Source organism: Gopherus evgoodei, chromosome 7 (genome assembly GCF_007399415.2).
Source record: "Gopherus evgoodei ecotype Sinaloan lineage chromosome 7, rGopEvg1_v1.p, whole genome shotgun sequence".
NCBI lineage: Eukaryota > Metazoa > Chordata > Testudines > Testudinidae > Gopherus > Gopherus evgoodei.
Genome location: NC_044328.1, coordinates 20,328,204 through 20,347,552, shown reverse-complemented (window position 1 = coordinate 20,347,552; position 19,349 = coordinate 20,328,204). Strand labels below are relative to the sequence as shown.

The following is a 19,349-nucleotide window of genomic DNA, read 5'->3' as shown; positions in this document are numbered from 1 at the left end:
AGCAGGTGTAGGATCTGAGGAGATGAAAGAAATACAGAGGACGACCTGTGTTTGCAACAAACTAGTCATTTCTCGACTTAGGGAAAACTGGGTCAGTCAATAACCGTTTTCTAGGCACTGACCACAAATAAAGTATTTCTTGGGGTTTGATAACATCGTGCCATCGAGCTGTAAAATCCCAGGATGTATTTGCTATTACAACATGCTTTTTAATGGGCTGCTATGGACTTGCCCCGAAGTTAGTATTGCAAACAGCAAAAGGCATCACTTTGTTTGTAGGTGACACACGGAACAGCATATTTTGACCGAGAATTTGTTTATTTTTCATTCAAGACACATGCCAGGCTTTTGCTCCCAAACGCAAAGAAAATGAACGACTATCTCTTTTCAATGGGGCTTTTGCGAAATCCTGCCCTAACTGTACACACACATTGATTCGGGGCAGTTTTCTATAAACGGGAAACGATCCTATCTCTCCAGTCTGAACTAATAATAATAATAACGATGCACGCGGTGCCAACCGAGCGCTGGAGATGAAGCAAAATCCTCAAGAGAAACATTCGGGGCCGTTTCTCAAGAGTGAACTTCAGACGTGACCTTCTCCAGAGGAAGCACTAATACAAGCAGAACTTGCTGACAGCAGAGGCTTTCGGAGAGGCCGTGCCCCAGCGCCAGGGAGGGCTGCCCCCTAGCACTTGGCCCAGGGGAAGGGGCGCTCTGGCTTTAGCGGCTGCTCGCTCTGCTCGATGGGGAACAAGCTGCTCTGGATCGAGCGCAGGGCTGCCCCAAGGCAAACGGGGTAAGGGCCCGAGCACCCCAGCCCAGCGGTGCTGAAGTTGGGATGTGCAGCAAGGCTGCGTGGCTGAAGCAGGAAGTTTGAGCGGATCAGCTCGGCTTGCAGACGAAAACTGCCCGACCGAGCACCCGGGCTGCTGCTGCCTCTGCCTGCCACGGGCGACCACCCCCTCGCTTCCGGAGCTGACAACCTCCCCTGGGGGGTTGGGGTTGGGGGGGATGCTCCCGTGCTACAACCATTGCAGCTGCAGGAGTCACCCCACGCAGCCATTCTGGGGGCAGGTGCTGCTGAGCCGGGCGGGGTCTTGGCCTCTGGTATTTCGGATAAGCCAAGAATAAAGCGCAAGTTTCTCTCCTGGCCTCCGTGTCCATGGAGGTGGGAGCCAGGCTGGAAAGGCTGGGGGCGGCGGACTTTGCGATGACTGCGAGGTGTCACCGCATGGGCAAAGGGGCTCTCCCCCAGCCGCCCAACTGCGCAGGGATCCCAGGGCTGCCCCAGCCACAATCCCCTGCCCTGTCTGAATCCTGAGCTCCCCCCCACGCACCCCGAGCCGCTGCTCAGGGGAACAGAGGATCCGCCACTGGGCAACGCTGCACTTTGATTCCACCGGGGAAACTTCTCATCTAGTCCCGCGACCCAGGATGTTTGTCAAAAGCTCCAAAGCCCCCAGGCTGGCCCTTGGTAGAAAAATGTCCTCTGCCGGGGGGTGTTAGCTATGAATTGTCCTGCTCTCTGATTATTATTTCAATCCCAGGGAACTGGCCCTGGAGGTGTCGCTGGGCATCTCCCTGTGATTCGAATGACGTTTCCAAAAACCCCTCCAGTTCCAGCAGTCACATACATCATCTCTGCCAGAAATATACCTTGCCGGGCTGAAGTTGAAGAGGGAGCCCGTACAGCTGGCACGCTTCTGTTTTCTAGGAAGCTTTATGACCCCTGGAGATACCCTGCCATCTACCATACGCCTGCGAGGCCAATAAAGAGCGGCAGACCGCTCATAGCGCAGGCAGCCCGGAGCCTGATAATATTTGTATAAAAGCTAAATTCGAAAACCCCTCCCCGTGATAACAACACAGGAGTAAGCAAAGTGGTTGTTCATTTAGTAGAACAATGGGCCCTCTGTCTCACCAGTTCCTGGACGGAGAGCTAGTGGGAGGGAGTGTGTGTGTGTGTCTAACAATAGGAGGAAATGGGGACAGTTTGAAAGACACCTGTTCTGTCTCATTTTCCAAAGCCACACTTTAAAATAATAAGGAACGGGTTTTATTTATTTTTCCACCACAACATTCAGATATAACAGTACTGGTTGTTTTAAAAAGAGGATCGATTCCTGGCAGAACTAGAGAGGCAACAAAAACAAAAGAAACCAAAAAACCACCTTGGGATGATAGTAAACAATTGTCCTACAACAGGTGAACAGACAGCAGGAAAGACAGAGAGAATGGAGGCGTCCACACAGCACTTGATTTCAGTCTATTAAAATCCACACACCCCATGGACTCTACAAGAAAACTGTACATAATAGCAAATAAGTTAACATTTTTTCGAAGATTGATTGTCCTTCACTTAAAGCGCTCAGCACACTGAACCTCTTTTATTTCTTTCTTTATTTTAGCAGGACTAGTGTTTATTCCCCCTCCTATCCCCTTCTTTTCACTTTCCTTCCTTCTTTTTAACTACATAAAGGAACGCAATAATACAATGGAAAAAACCACCTTTTCTAGCCATTAACATAAAAGCAGTGCTTTAAGAATTCTCGTACAATATTGCACAGTTCAAAAGTACAATAGTTTTTTGTTTGTTTTACAAAAGAAAACAAAAGGGTACAGGTTTTTTTTTAATGCTGAAATACCATTTGAAAGAAAGACAAAAAAAAAAAACTCCAAGGACAACAATAATCCACAATCAATTGCTTTAAAATCTAAACAAATGATAATAAATAAGGCTCACCCAAAGTGTGTATATAATTAAGCAATTTTTTTGGCTGTATTTCTTTCGAGTTATAAAGTCCCATCACAGAAACCTAACGATACAAAACATGGAAAAGTGACCAGGCAAATTTGTACAAAGGTCTGGTTAAATTAAAAGCCACGGTTGGTGGAGTCTTTGAGTTGTAACAGAACCACGAGGATTAACATGTTTGAGAAAGAAGGGAAGGAACAGAAATTCCATTTTCCGTTAGCATTTGGTAAACAAGGAGGAGTAAACCGTGATCATTTATTGATTGTTGTTTACAAAAATAAAACTAAAGCCACAAAGATCAGCGCAAGATTTTGTTCACGTTTACAAAAGATGTAACAATTCTAGTGTTCTCTACAAGTTTCCACTTCAACTCTGGTTTTATTTTTAGGGTTCCCTCCCCCCAACAACAACCCATTAAAAAAAGAGCATCAAATATTCGTTGATGAATTGCACAAATCATTGGAGTACTTACAAAATTACCGATCATTTACGGCTGCTCCGTTTCCTCGGGCCTCTCTCCTGACCTAGAGGTTTGGTGATTTATTTATTTTTTAAGCCACCCCCTCCCCACTGGCGCACCAGGAAGCTGCATGGGGTCAGTTCTCAGACGGGTCGCAGGAGTGGCACTGATGTGACTACAGGGTGGGAGTAGTAGACAGGGTGAGGGAATGTTAAGAGGGGCTGGCTGACGGGCACGTTGGCAGCCGAGCTGCCGTTCTCGGCGGTGGAGTTCTCATGGTAGAGGATAGGCACCCGCACTATTCTTTGGGCGGCCGCGTGGCTGAGATTGGCAGCCTCCAGCTCAGCGGCCAGCTGCCTTTTCCACTTGTTTCTTCTGTTCTGAAACCAGATCTTGACCTGGGTCTCTGTCAGGTGCAGAGATGCTGCCAAGCCGGCTCGCTCCGAGCTGCTCAGGTACCTCTTCATGTCAAAGGTGGACTCCAGCTGGAACACCTGGCTCCGGGAGAAGACAGTGCGGGTCTTCTTCTTTCGGCAGGGCTTCTTCTCCGGGCTGTCTTCCCTCGCTTTCCAGTCCTCCCCGTTCTCCTCCTTCTTCACCTCCTCCGAGTCACTCTCCTCCAGAATGATCTCGTCGGGGCTTTTCGAGTCAAGCTCCTTGTGGTCCGACTCAGCCTTGAGCAGGGACTCCGGGGAGTCTCTGTCCGTGCCCGAGGCCGGGGAGGAGTCTCGCAGGAGAGATTTCTCTGCAGCTAAAGAAAACCAAAAACACACCGCACCTTTATCACCATCCGCAAACGCACCCAGACCCTAGGAACCAGCCTCCCTGCAAACTTAAGCAGCAAAGGACAAGGAGGAGCTGCTGCTCCCTGCTCACCACGGGGCCTCACTGGCACCTTCACCTCCCCCCAGAAAGGAGCCTGCTGGGGGCCACTTAACGCTGCCGTGAAAGCAGTTACTAAATCATCCTGTTCTCAGGGGTAACCGCGTGGGGAGAGCGAGCCCTCGCTCTTGCCCCAGGAGATGAGAAACTCGGGGGGCCTCTCTGACCCGTGCTAGCAGAGTGAGACAGACAGACAGACACACCGATTCACTCCGTACCTTCTGGCCTGGGCAGATGGCCTCCCGCGGCGGTCAAGGTGTACGGGTACCACCAGGAGGCTGGGGACCGCTCTAAGTAGTGAGCTTGCAGGGCAAACCTCTGCGCCGGGATCTCAAAGCGGGGGAAGGCGAGATCGCCCACCTGGGAGAGGGCAAAGCCGGCTCCATCCAGAGCCCCCTTGGCGGCCGGGGCGAAGAGCGCTCGGGGCTGCTTGGGAGGCGCCTTGTGGTGGTCGCCGTTGAGCAGGTTCTTGATGGAAAAAGGCGACTCCTTGGGTGGTGGCGGCGGCGCCTGGCTGCTCGGGGGCTCCTGTCCTGTCTCCGGCATCCTTCTCCCGGTCCCTGGCAGGGCAGCGGCGGCTCAGACCATAAACCACCCTCTAACTACCCTCGAGCGGCAGCGGCAGCCGCCCAGGCGCTGGGCACCCAATCCGGGCGGGGGTGGGGCGGGCGGCGGGGAGAGGACAGGAGGCAGCGCCTCCGTGCATGGGGTGGGGTGGGGGGCTGTTCAGCCGCGGGACACTCAGAGCCACAGAGCCCGGGACCGAGGGCTGCTGCGGGGAGGAGGACCAGAGCCCGGCTGCTGCTGCTGCGTCAATCTGGCGCCTGATGCTAATGATGAAATCAAAATGTCATCCAAGTTAAATGCAGGGCGTATACGGCGATTGGGCACGCACAATGGCAAATGGGATTAGGCAGCAGCCAAAGGAGAGGGCTCCGCGCAGCCCCAGCCCGATGCAGCAGGAGCAGCAGCAGCGACAGCAGCCTCCCCCCAGCCCCCCTTTCGACGTGGTGCTTTGGCTTCAGGCTATAAGAGCTCGCCTGTTATTGGCTTTATATAGTCCAATTAGGCAGCAAATGAGGACAGGGCTATTAGCACAAAGGGATATTGGCTCTGCTAAAGCACCACTAGACGTGCAGGAGGCAAATGACACAGATCTCAGTGCTCATGCCACAAACCGCCCCCTCACACTTCCTCTTCACGTGGGGTGGTTGGGGAGGCGGGGAACAGGCTCAGCTATGCATTGTGTCCTCCAAACCCACCCCCAAGACCGAAGAGAGAGGCATGGATCGCAGGGGGCAGTTCGTGGTCATTCCCTTATAGAGATAACCAGAAGAACCAAGGCAGAAGAAAGATTAAACATGAATCCAAACAACAATCTAGACGGGCTGGTCTCCCATAAATGTATCACTCCCAAATGGATAGGTGACCCGCGTCTCCACCATAGGTCCAGGAGCCGAGCTTCTGCAGATCCCAGTCCTAAAAGTGTCAAGAGAAGGTGGTTCATCGTTGCATGGACTAGGGATCACTATGCGTTTCCACCCAGCTGTGTACACACGAATTTTAAAATGGTGTCCTCAACTCACCCAAAATACAAGGACAAATTGACCTTTATCAATAGATCATAACTTTGTCTTTAGAGTAACAAAAACCCTGCTTTCAGGAAAAAGTATTGGATACAGAGCTGAGATACAGAGATACAGAGCTGTGACACTTATTCTGTTAACGATATTACATTATTTATATAGTTGATTAGCTAGTTCGATGGATAGATACCGCGCACAGCAATATGTTACATATAAAGCTAACACTGAGGGTGGCTGAAAAGTCAGTGTTTTTTTTTTTAATACTGGAATTTGTAAAGTGTAGTTTGGTTTTATTCAATAAAAAAACCCTTTAATAAGTATTTCTATGAAGATATTTTACCTTGATTATATACTTCGCCTTTAAGGGTCTTATTTCCAGATGATTACCAGTTTAATAGCGAGAAGCTACAGTTTTCCCTTTACGAATATTTCCTAGCCCCACGTATGTTCTAAAGTAGAACTCAACAAAGTTTGGGACAGGTAGCGCTGTAACAAACCTATTGTCAATGTTAAGAACCAGGCTATTGTTCACAATTTATTTGTTACAATAGCTGGGAACCCAGCAACGTTCACATGGCCCCTACTTTGTTGGAAGATCGCTTCTTGCGTTTGCAGATATTTAGGGTTGGGGTTTACACGCCCAAACCAGCAGCTTTGTATTGACACTTCACTTCAAATTTTGCACAATGTGCAATAGCTTCTAACCTGCCATGTAGAACAGTATTTGTCATGTTTAAACAGTCTAAGTGGAAATGGCAATAAATAGATAAGAAAGCTGATCTGGCAGAATCCGAAGCAAACCCCATGGCGTTTACTCCTTTGCTGGGCACTCTTAGAGTTCTTTTCTTTTTCCACTTTGCTACCTTTGTGTTTGACTTGGCACCTATGACTGGCATTTTTAAAAAATGAAGACCAGTTGAACTGCACTGTAGTTTTTTGATATGAATGGTTAATATGGAGTGGGATTTTTAAGTTTACAAAATTTGCTGGCTTCATTTCCCTCCTATTAAAAAAAACTTCTGTTAAAATAACACTATTTAAAAATAACACTATTTAAAAGAAACCCATTTTATGCTGTGTTCAGGCATTTTCTGCGCATAGTTTTCTGTGGATTTCCAAGAATCTCAGTTACATTCTAGCTTGTGTCCTGAAGAGGAAACTGTATTTAAATATTATACATTTAAACGTAGTTTCCTCTACAGGCGCATCTGTCTCGCTATTATACGGATATGTAGGTTTTATGAAATACACACAGACAATATTCATATAAATCATATTGCAATAATCTTTCCTGCAATTAGAAACCATATGCTTTTTTTATACGCTTCTGGACCTTGAAATCACTGATGCGCTGCTTATTCTGAGAAACTCCAACAAAATTTTCCCCACGTGGCCATTCGATTTCAAAATACTGACGTCATGTCATTTTGTAATCTTCTGTCCTGCAATAACAGAATAAAAGCATGATGTCTGTACAGTGACTTTTCAGAATAAATACATCACTGATTCCACGGGTTGGATGAATTCAGCGCTAGTCCGGAGCTCTAGTCCACCAGAAAAAGTTGTACCTTTGTTGCTTTTAGTAAAGACGACTTTATTTACCCTTACAGACTCAGAATCTGGGGCAGGGAATTACTGGATAGGCTGGTATTTTGCCCCCACAAGGACATTTGATGTAATAAATCTAAGATATGTAGGCATTAAAAATACATGTCAGGACCCCTCTATTTTTGTAGATATTTCCCCTTTAGATTAACCAGTTTATTTCTCAGGGTCTTTGCAGAAGATAATGTCTGGTCACCTATTTCCAAAGCTTGCCGCTCCTTCGCTTTCATTCTATGACGTCATCCTGATTATCAAACTTTAACATCTGTATGGTCTCTTCTTGGGAGAACAGATCAGAAGACAAATGACGTCAGCGTCCCAGTCACTCCGGACCTAATTCTCTCGCTTTAAATGATATTTCAAGCACTTCGGCTATTGTGGGAAAAACACCCTCTCTCTTTCCTTTTTTTTAAGCCTTGTATTACTGTCCCAGTCCGGCTTCAGCTCTCTGGTACAAAACTAAAGCGCACAGCGCCCTCTGTTGGAATACTCCATACTTCGATAGCATCTCCGGTGTGAGAAACAGAACTGAAGCAAATCAATAGCTATTTTACAAAGCTATAAGGGGGGAAATATCCTTCTCCAAGATCCGTCTTAATTCTATATTTGTAAAACCAGCACAAGTTTTGTGTACGTGGAACAGGAGAATTGCATCAACATAAAACTAGCGCATTGGACCTGGGAGTTTAAAAGAGACCTCATCTAGAACAGCACTGTACTCGGAGAACATTGGTTTTAACGTGAATTCAATCAGAAGGAAGAAAGTGCAGAGATCCAGACAGTTACAGTCCCGCCTTCAGTCACATGGAATTGGCCCCTCTTTATAAAATATGTCTGGTTGAAAGGGGCGAGCTGTGTAAAGAGGCATTGCAATTTGTGGACTTTGTTCCTGACAGGAGTTGTCTTGTAAAGGTAATTTCTTACTGTCACAATAGGCCTCATAGACGGAGAGCCAAGCCAGCAACAACCCAGCAGAATGAGAATTAGGACTAGGATGTGCCGTGAGCTAAACCAGGCCTTTAAACTGAAGATATGACGGGTTTGCATCAAGGAGTGCGCCTATTTTCGCACGAGTCCTTTGAAAAGCCTTAACAATCCGTGGTTATCAGTGATTTCTAACTGAGAACAGGGAGTAAGGGAGAGACAGAAAATACAGGCTGTATTGTAGGGGAAAGATAGTTTCTAGTTCTTTCACAGTATGCACCAACATTGCGTGAAAGCAGATTAAAAAGGACTAAATAGGGAATATCCATACACACAGAAGCGGTAGGTTGAAGGGAAGAATATGCAGGGAGAAAGGCATGTATATAGAACAGGCAGGTTGTAGGGGGGATATGTAGAGGGACATTATATATATATATATATATAGTATAGGTATAAACTGTGAATGGGAAATACATATTGTACTGTCAGAATGTGAAACAAGATTAATAAGGGAAAACATATTTCATTTTGAAAAGAACTAACTCAAATTCTCTATCATATCATATTGTTTATCATACAGGAGATGTCAATCTTATGTAGGGAATAGGGACGACTGCCTACTGCCCTTAAGGCCAGGCTGTCTCTTCGCTCACCGGCAGGCAGCATGCACAAGGTTTTTCTTTGTCTGTCTTTTCCCAGGATGGGTATCAGAACATAGCAACAGTCTAGTTTGTAGGCTGCCAAGCAGCCCTGACAGTGAACCACAGTCTTGTCTCAGAGGCCTAGATGCCATGATGATGGGTGCAGGAAAACAGATTACCAAATAGAGATAAAGCAGGTGCTGGGTTTTGGGGTATCAGGCCGCTGAACAAAGCAGTGGGAGAGACTTGCCACTTGACTTCATCAAGAGGTAGGGCACATGTCTGCTTATGGTCTGAGCCGTCCAACCATTGGAAGCAGATTCTGGGCCCTGAATTTTCCATTATACTTGGAAGATTTATTAAGCACAGAATAGTACTGATGTTGCCCAAGCTGCCGATAAAAGAATTACACATGTGGTTACGTGGAAATCCACTCTCTGGGCTTTAAACTGATAATCTGATGTGGTTCTCAATTCACAATTGAATCCAAACACTGGATTAACATTCTGAAGAAAAAAATAAATACAAAGTATCCCACCCAGTTAAACCAAGTATAATTCTGAAAATCTGAAATAAATCTGAGTACCTATAATGAGCATCTGGTCTGGCATATAAAGGAGGAAAAATCAAATTTTCAGCTGTAGATTCAAGAATGGAATGGAGGTGGGGTGGGGGTAGATCTGTCTTTAAACGATTCAATTACTCCAAACTGTAAAATTTCCTTCCCTCGTTCCTTTCATTTTAAAAGCTAATCTGGCTCATTCTGAATCTAGCTCTCATTGAAAGTACATGGAACAAACAGGTATAACCTTCCTTAGACAAAAAGGAGCTGTCCGGCAATGTGAGTTTTTAAGCAAACTCTTGCAGTCAGGGACATCCTGAGGATTTGAGTCACTCCCTGGAAAATTTGGGGTCTATAAACCCAATAATGGATTACACAATCCAGCAATGTAATATTTTCATCTGCGACAGTTACAATCTTGAACAGATATTCTTCAATTTATGTAACTTTTTTCAGACCATGATGAGATATAGAACAGAATGGGAATGTTCATACAGCATGTTGCAATAAATACTGCTCAGGTATTGCTGAGTTATGCGCTTGTAACAACCACGATAGAGACAAATTTAAATATCCAATTTAGGGGTTTGCACTGTCACCCATCACGGTAGTATCTGAATGGCTCTCTCATTCATTAGACTGGAAATAATGAAGTCCTCAGTGAAAATGTATATTACATTTCTTGGTCACCTATATGTTATATATTTTGGCCCCTGTAGTTACAAAGTCCTGGAAAGAAATGACTAAATTCAGAAAAAGTCCCAACATAGATACAGAAATGACTAAGCCGAGAGGCATATCTGCAGAGGGAGGAGGAAGGGGATGCCAGCAATTGACCTTAATAGTTTATGAGCATCTTCTGTGCACATAGGCATCGTTTTCACTTAAAGGCAGCCTGCAAAAGGAGAGGGCAGATGATGACACAGGCTTATGTCCTTATTTTTGCTTCTTTGGGAAGGAGACCTGGCAAGTGGGGTGTTTTCCCCCTTCTGCTTGTTTTTCACTTTAGAAATCAAGTCTGATCACCCCCGTGTTGCTGTGGGTCTCAGATTACTAAAAATGTGGATTGGGTACTCTCTCTGCGCTTAACTGAAAGGGCTGAGGTGCTAAATCCTTAACAAAGTCTCCCTCTTCCCTCAGTGTTTGAGCTAAACAGGTTTTAAAACTCCCCAACCAAAAGAGTATTTTAACAGGCTGTATTAAAAGGACATAATTTTATTAGTTCTCCAGTTGTCTATGGAGTCTTCCAGGGTAGAGGAGACCTGAATTACTAATGTAAAAGCAGAGGGACAGTCTCCTCTGTTGTTGCTGAAAGAAACCTTGATCTTGCAGTCCTCTTTTATATATCATAAAGAAACTAAAAAAAAAAAAACCCAAACAACCCACAACTTCAGCCTTTTTTTTATTTCCCATTTCTGGTCTCTTTTGTTATCAGGGAACACACATCCATCCATCACAACAGGATGTGGGCACAATGGGCCCCATCGTCAGCCAGTGTAAATCAGGGTAGCTCCATGCCTCACCTATTTTTGTTTATTTAATTTGTGTTTCTAGAACTGGATTGCTATCATTGTGGTTTAAATACATAATTATTTCATTAGCGTTTCCATTCAAAATTAATTGGCTAATCTACACATGAATCAGTTGTGTAAATGTGATGTTTGCAATAGTTGCTTGATGTGATTTAGAGTAATTGCTTATTTTTAGGCTTAGCCTTGTGTTATACTGCAAAGTGATTTATCTGATGGTTTATCTTATCTGAATATATTCTCTTTTTTGTGGTTTTTTAAAAATTTTATTTTTATAAAGAAACATTTCTGAAGAGCCATGGAACACATTTGCACCATGTGATTTTGAGATTACATGTTATATCATCTTTGCTCTATGATGCAGTACTGTAAGCCATACAAACTTTATATGTTTGGAGAATTATCAGCTGCAAGATATTCTGGGTTAGTCTATTCAGGTTCTTGTATCACTCTCACCACCATAGTATCTGAGCATCTTCAAGAAGTGAATTAAGTGATCTGTAAACATCTGTCCCAGAGGGTTTGCTCTTTCTTTCATCCCCTCCACAGGATGTGTGTGTGCAATAGAATATTTTGAAATTTATTTTGTTTCTTTGTTATAAAAGGGCCCATGCTGCTTTGTGTTTCTATTAGAGAAAGCAAGTTGGAAGAGTGCACCTTAGACTTGGAGGCTTCTTAGCTCCTGTAAGAGTTAGTTCCCCCAAACTGTCTTCTGCACAGACAAGCTTTGCCTTTGCAGCAGAAAGTTCCATTTGCCAGAGGAATAGAGTTGTTAACAATGGGCTCTGTCCCAGACTACTTACTGCAGAAGCATGACACCTTGCAGAAAGAGTGTTAGGATCAGGCCTGAACACACTTGCATTTAACATTCTAGTGCACCTGCCCAGCAGTCTGAAATAGCAGGGTATTTAAGCACATGGTTAACTTTAAACATGTGCTTAAAGTAATTTGTTGAATTGGGGCCTACTTGGGTGGCAACATGCCTGTGCAGAATCAGAAAAAAAGGGACCAGAAACACAGAAAACAGTTTGTCTCTGTGTAAATTATTCCTCCAGCATTCAACCTTCATCAGTCATCTATAATGGATACTTCCACCGTCAGATACATTTTAAGGCTGCCTTTTCCCTTATTTTATCCGGGCAGCAAACCCCCCTTCCTTAAACATCAAAGATGGATCAGTGCATGCTTTAAACCACTGCCAAAGTCTAGGATGTTTTATGATATAAACATTACAAATGGTATCTCTTATTTGTTTATTGCAAATTGTTAAATAACTACAGGGGATAATTTAAATTTCAGTTATATACAAAATCTTCTGTATTTGTCAGTTCTTCAATTGCTTCCTTTGTAATAGCCCACTGGAATCAAATGTCAATTACAAGTAAAAGGAAAGCAACTTTAATTGCAAATGGAATGTTTATGGTGTAGAATAGTTTAAAGAGTTCATCAGCACGAGTTTGGGATGAATGCATTACTCACGAGTGAAGAAGCCATGAGTAAGTTATTTTGGACATCCCACTCCACTATGATTTGTTCTGTGTTTGTACAACAGATGGTATGGGAAAGCTATTTTAAGAATGCTCTAGAGAGTTTTACATTCTTATGTTATTTAACATTTTCTTGAATCCCTTCATCAATAAAGCCAAGTGCCTTCATTACTAGGAGTCACAATGTCAAGGGCTCACAAGGAGAGAAAAATTAAAAGTAGTAAATATAAAACACCTCCAAAAATGACCTAAAATAACCTTTCTATCCCTACAAATGGAATGACTGTAAAAGTCTCATGTCTCAGGCCTTTCCAGGACCTGACATGACCCACTGGCAGAGTAACAGTCTCTCCCTCAAAATAGGATAAAGTTCTCATATCTAGCCCTGTAGAGCTGTGAGAAAACAGAACTTTTCATTTCTGACACTTTTGTTTATGGAACCTGGGCTGAACCTGACCTGTGTTGGCTTTCAGGATGGTGTAATTTCTGAAGGAAGGAGAAAACATTTCTAGGTGGGTTTATTATTGTAAAATGCCATCTGTCTGAAGCTGCTCTGTGGTTTGGAGTGTGACACTAAGTCCAGGGAAAACTGATCAGTAGGCATGTCATATGGCCTTGTGCAATATTATGTATATGTATAATATTGCATAGGTATGAGGAGGTGATATTATCACAAGCCTGCACAGTTATCCCCTCTCCATGAGGGCATGACACGAGTCTATTTCCTATATTTACAGTACTATACTGTGTAGTAGTAAAAGTTGATAAAATAAGCAATCACCAACCCAGATATTAAAACCCAGTGAAATCTGCAGTCAATTTATATCAAGCACTCTATCCAATCAACAACTTATAGAAAGTTGTTTCCTTCACTTTGCCCCATTAAACATGCATACCTCATCCCTCACAATCAGAAGCAAACTCACAGCCCTGTATTGCAGGAAAAGCAAATGTTGGCTAAAGATACTGGGACAAAACATTGTCTTATGAAAACTGTAATGGGATCTTTGCTATCCATGCAGAATAGAAAGGACCTAACCTCTCAAAGTCTCATCCAAATGACCCACATGCAGTAAACTTCATGGTAACTCAATTCACCTGTTTCAGAAGGCTGAAGAGTTGAATCATCCCTGCTGATTTTGGAACCTGTGGCTCTTGAGACCCTCCATTCCAAGCCTGATGCTTATGACACCAAGCCCAAACCTCCTGAACAATATATACACGTGATGAAAAAGCAATACAGATTATGATAGCATCCATTATGGTATAATATGGAGAAGAAAATTTCTACACTGTTACAAATAGCTCACTTCTTAGGCATATTGGGACCAGACCTGTGTTGAACACATTCTAGGAGCTGCTGAGAACCTTCAGCTTCCACTGAAGTCAACACAAGATATAGAACCTCTCAGGTATCCTTTAAACCCTTTCCAAGGGAGAGTAGTGACCAAACATTTTACTGAACTGACTGGAAAAAGAATTGGTATAATCCACACTTAACCACCTCTATAGTCAAAACCCAGACAAAGAGATTATTTATGTGCAATTCAATGAGAACAAAATATAGACAATAGATGTGCATACAGTAGCTAAAGTATCTGCAGTTTTAGGAGTTCCTAAATAATCATTGATTTAAAAGTTGTTACAGTCCATGGAGTCAAAAATCAGTTTCTTAAAAAGACTCTCACATTAGATTTATATCATGGACCCTGGCAATTCCACAAGAGCTATTATAGATATCAGCTAAATATTGCACTTTAAGAAAAGATCCTAAGATAACCCTGCCCCTTCTGGCAACTTTGGGATAAATAGACTCTGAATAGGAGTAAGCCTGATCTCAAGTTGGTAAAACCAAAAAATAACTTGTGGTTTTGCAACATAAGTTAATTGTGCTAGTATTTCATATATAAATAGCTTCCATCCAATGATCTCAATGTGCTTTTCTAACGTAAAAAGGGCTCTCTCATGTTTTTAAGCCACAATACTTCTATGCAGAGGAAGGCTGCTCCAGAGCAATGGTAAGCCCTGTGCCTTGGGCAGGTGCAATGTTTCCTAGAATTTCAAGAAGCCAAGGAAGAATTCATTCAATAGGGTGCAGTGTTCATTCTCTTCCTCTGTCTCTTCCCATAATTACTAACTTTTTTGAATGGTGCAGCAAGGGACCAAGCCTCTCCCATGCCTTTTGCAGAGGTAATAAGATCACACAGTTCTTATACTCTTCTGAATGTAAGCACTCACCCGTGTCTGGGTTCTCTACAAGGACACATAGCCAGGGAAGCTCTATATGTCTCCTCCTCCATTACACACCCACACAGGACTGAGTACAATCTAGCCCTAATTAATTAAGCTTCTTACCCCCCTGTAGGTAGGTATTCATATCCCCATTTTATAGATGAAGTAACTGAGGCACAGAGACATGCATTGTCAAGGTCACCTAGGAAGCCTGTGACTGAGCATGGAAGATAGCCCATTCCTCCAAAACTAAATTCTAAACCTCTAATTTTGTCCCTCTCTGCTAACTGTATATTTATAAGTGTTCATTTACATACATTTTGTACATATATATGGAAGATTATTTAAAAAATTGTATGTTCTAGTTGAACATTATGAAAAACACCCAGGAAATTTTCCAACAATAAAAACTCAGTTAAAATAACATCACCAATTTGCCTTAAACCCACACCTGCCAAGAAAGTTAAAGCTAAACTGGCAAATAAACCATCTTTAATTCATCTCCCCATGCCTATTTATCACAACAGATTGGCTCCTTTCTCAGGGATCTTTGAACAAGAATGGATATTTCATAGGCTGAGCCAAATGCTGCTCCTGCCTCATTATCTGCAGTGGAACTGATGTGGTACTATTGTTTAGGGAGGTGGATGTGGGGCTATGCAGGCAAGGTGTAGGGATGGGGCATGGTTGGGCCAGTGGAGAGTCATGGAGAGACTGGAGGATCCACTGCTATATAAATCCTCAATTTACATAAATACATAGCTTCATTAGGGACTGCTGGAACCTTCATGGAGCAGACATGCAATGGTTCCATGAAACGCCTGTTAATCTGAATGCATGTACCCAATGTCCATCTCAGCTTTGCAGTCTAGGAACTGGGCTTAGAATTTGCTCCTCTCTGAGAAGCCATATGAGGCTACAAGAAGGCTAGTTACAGAATCAAGGACTTTCCATCTTAGATATGAATATTCCAGTTTAAGACCATCCATGACTAACATTGGAAGAATGGATAAAGAGGGACAACATGTTCATATCAGCAACCAGAGAAAATTAAAGTTTAATTCACTATTGTGAAAGGTAACAAGTGACATGATTATGAGTTAGCATATATATGAAATGTGATACTAATACACATGTAAACAGGTGGACTCACCCCCACGACGCCTCTTGCTGGTCATCCTCAGGAATTAGCTCTTCGAACTAGGAGCACCCTCTGCAGGCCAGTGACCTGCCCTGTTTCCTGCTACACGCCCCGTGTCCCTCCCTGGACCCCAGTGCCCCTTTTACATGGGGTTCTGCCCCCTGGCAGCAACCCCTTTTCCTTAGGGGTTTCCCCTCCCTGGGAATCCCCCACCCTCTATCCCCACTTTGCTTCAGTGTAGGCTACCACCAGTCATTGTCTAACCCCACACCCTGGGGCACACTGCAGTATCAGCCACTCATCATCAGCAAAGGGGTTTGGACCTGCTGCCTTGGCCTACCCCTGGGTTGCACCCTACAACCCCAGTACCTCCTGGCCTAATTCTAGGCCACAGCCTGGGGCTTTCCCCAGCCCTGCTTTACCCTAGGTACCTTCTCTCAGCTTCCAGCAGCCAGGCTCGTCTCTCTCTGAATGCAGAAAGAGACTGTCTGCTCTTGGCTTCCCTGGCCTTCTTATTAGGCCCTGTCGCTCAGTTTGGGGCATGGCCCTCAGCTGCAGCCACTTCCCCAATCAGCCCAGCCTAAAAGGCTGCTTTCTCCAGCCCCAGCCCTTATCCAGGGCTGTTTTAACCCTTTCAGGGCAGGAGCAGGGATCCACCCTGCTACAACACACTACAATTTATTTACAATGGAATACAATTAACAAATTAATATGAACAATATTGCGTTCTATATATTCAAAGCCCTGTACAAATGTTAACTCATTCATCCTTAACACCCTACAGATATATATTCTTATAATATGTTATTATCCCCATTTTATAGATCGGGAAACTGAGTCCCAGCGAGACTAAGAGACTTGGACAATGTGTTTACTGTAAGTTATAGCAGATCAAGGAATATTAAGAAAATCAGATAGATCACCTTGCTCCTTATATAATTCAGTCAGGAAAATAGTACATTGCACACATCAAGATATAGTGAAGAGTTTATTATGCTTTGGAACTTTGCTACGCTTGAGAGCTGCAAAGGAATGAAGGGTATACAGACTACTCTGAAATAATCCAGGGCAAATGTTCAGATATCTCCAATGCCTTTTCCATTTTCTTCATCAGATATAACACTTACTATTTGCCACTAATATCTTACTCAGGAGCTTTATTGCAAATAGTAACCAAAGCAGAATGTGCCTCATAGTCAGTTCATGTAATTGAAAGGTAAGGCCTTTGGGCAGTTCCTTCACATTAGGGATAGGTATTGACTGAATAGCTGTACAAAAATCCTCATTAGGAAGAAATTTAAATCAAACAGAGATAAGATACTTACTGTTTAAGTATAGAATGTTAGAGCTTTTTGTTGCAAAGGCTGATTTTATAATTCAAGTAAAATGATCAGGGATTGCAGAACACTGCTCAAAATTTCATTGATAATGTCATCGATAATGTCCTCACATTCATAAATAAGATTTGAAATGATACTATATTGATCAGAATGCTTTGAGGCAGTATGATAGAGAGCAAATTATTGATAGATAGCTCTGAATTTTCACAAGATAAATATAATGGGATGGCAAACTATGAATACAATGCTCAGGTGGCAACCATATCTAAAGAAGCTTGAGAGATGTCTGGCCTTGTTTACAAAAACATCTATTTGAGAGCAGGACTGAACCCTACATTTTATAGGTGACTATTCTAGCTAACTGGCTTCAGCTGGGTTCTATGCAACTGTGTATAATAACTAGGTTTCAACTTACGTGCCCCCGGATGCCCCAGAAATTCCCGATGTATATGCTTTAGAGCTTAAACATGCTCCACTGAAGTTGATGGCAAAGTCACAATGGTTTCTGTCACAGGAAAATTGGTCTTCCCATTGTGTTGCCACCTTTGCCTAGAATTTATCTCTTTCTTTCTTTGAACAGTTACTCTGAATGGCAGGTATCCTGTTTTCAGCACTTTGGACAGCGACACAAGCGCTCCGTCTCTGATCCGCCCCACTGAATTTTGTACGTGTGAGATCATAGATATACATATACACAAGGGAAAATGTCTCCAAAACAAACGATAGATTTTAGCAATGAGATTCCTGGTGCAGATTTCTATGCCAGATCCCTATGTTCTGCACAAAGTCCATCAGCTGAAATCTCACTAATATCAATGGAAGTTCAGGGGGAGACTTTCAAAGGAATAAATGTGAGTTAGGTAGCCAAATTAATGCACAGAATAGACAGTAGAGATCAGCACTGGAGAGACCAGACTTTTGTCTGTGATTTCACTGTTTATTGTTTTTGGCCCAATCCTGCAACTTGAGCTCAGAGAACTGTAATCGACTTCAGTGCCAGTCACATGTATGCATGGGCTGCAGGATCAGGTCTTCTGTGTGCTTGTATGAGCATAATGTAATTGATAATTACATTAATTAATTAAAATGCTTTTGTCCCTTGGGTCAAAACTAAGAATTAGAAATGTTCTGGTGTTATAAAACTCTTAAACATGAAAATAATGAAGTAGTCACCTCTGACTATACATTCTAAGATTACTGACTAAAACCAAGGTTTTGTATTACTTGTGCCCTCCAATACTTCACACAAAGTTCAAGAAAACTATGGCTTGGTTTATTTTAATATCAGAGAATTTTATAAGAAGACATGGACATTGTTTCCCTTTCCAACAGAGTGACTCACTGCCCGTGTATTCTACAGCAAGTATTTTTGTTCTCCTTAGAGATAGATCAGAGTTTATACAATATGTGTAACTTTGAGAAGATGGAAAAGGCATTGACAATATTAACTGCTTCATAAATACTATCAGATAACGATATGTTTTTTATTGCCTTGGTTTAAAACCTTGTTATTGAAAAACCAAAAACTTGGCACTTTTCTTGGCATACAAGCCAGATATATTATTGCAAATGAAGCTAATAAACGATTACAAGCCTCACTCTTTTCACTCAACTTTCAGGCCCAGCCTCTTTTTCAAAGGAAAAGTGCAATTTATTGTTGGTGTGTTATAATTGTTCTATCTGGCTGTAAAAATGGACAAAGGACTAGTAATTACAAAAACCCAGATAGCAACCCCCTGTTACTCCCATTGGTGAACAGCTATTCACATAAGTAATCCTATTAACTTCAGTGGGATCCCATGCATCGGTAACTGCTCACCCATGGGAATTAAGGGAGAATCACAAGACAGCTCCCAAAGTATGCAACGTAATATCAATTGAAAATGACTAGAGAGACAGAAAGCCACCATCTTGCTTAATGGCTGACAGATTATAGGGCATATTCTGTGACTTGTGAGCAAAACCTCCTTTGAGCTCAACAACAATTGTGCACAAAACAGTTGTGATACCCTTATTCACATTGAATAGTACCCTTAGACCATAAGCAGTCCTGCTAGGATCAGTGAACTTACTTGTGGAGTGATGTACTACTAAATGTTAGGCTATCTCGTTTAGCAGTACATCTGCCCCCAAAGTAGTATATGACTCACAGTTTGAGATAAAAGAAATGCAGCTCAGTATCTGAATTAGGAACCTGAAGCA

General features: G+C 43.0%; 1 protein-coding gene across 1 annotated transcript; it reads right to left on the bottom strand.

Annotated features, from left to right (window-relative positions):
• Positions 1-3,361: 3,361 nt before the first annotated feature.
• HMX3 (H6 family homeobox 3) lies at positions 3,362-4,646 on the bottom strand. Its single transcript, XM_030570411.1, has 2 exons — positions 4,319-4,646; positions 3,362-3,969 (listed from the first exon to the last, which is right to left on the bottom strand). The coding sequence occupies exons 1-2, from the start codon at positions 4,644-4,646 to the stop codon at positions 3,362-3,364; spliced, it is 936 nt and encodes a 311-aa protein (XP_030426271.1).
• Positions 4,647-19,349: the final 14,703 nt, after the last annotated feature.

Excerpts from the sequence above, each read along its gene's own strand:
- HMX3 (XM_030570411.1), bottom strand. The coding sequence starts at position 4,646 with ATGCCGGAGACAGGACAGGAGCCCCCGAGCAGCCAGGCGCCGCCGCCA. Across the intron at positions 3,970-4,318 it reads CCATCTGCCCAGGCCAGAAG|CTGCAGAGAAATCTCTCCTG; the intron begins GTACGGAGTGAA and ends GGTTTTCTTTAG.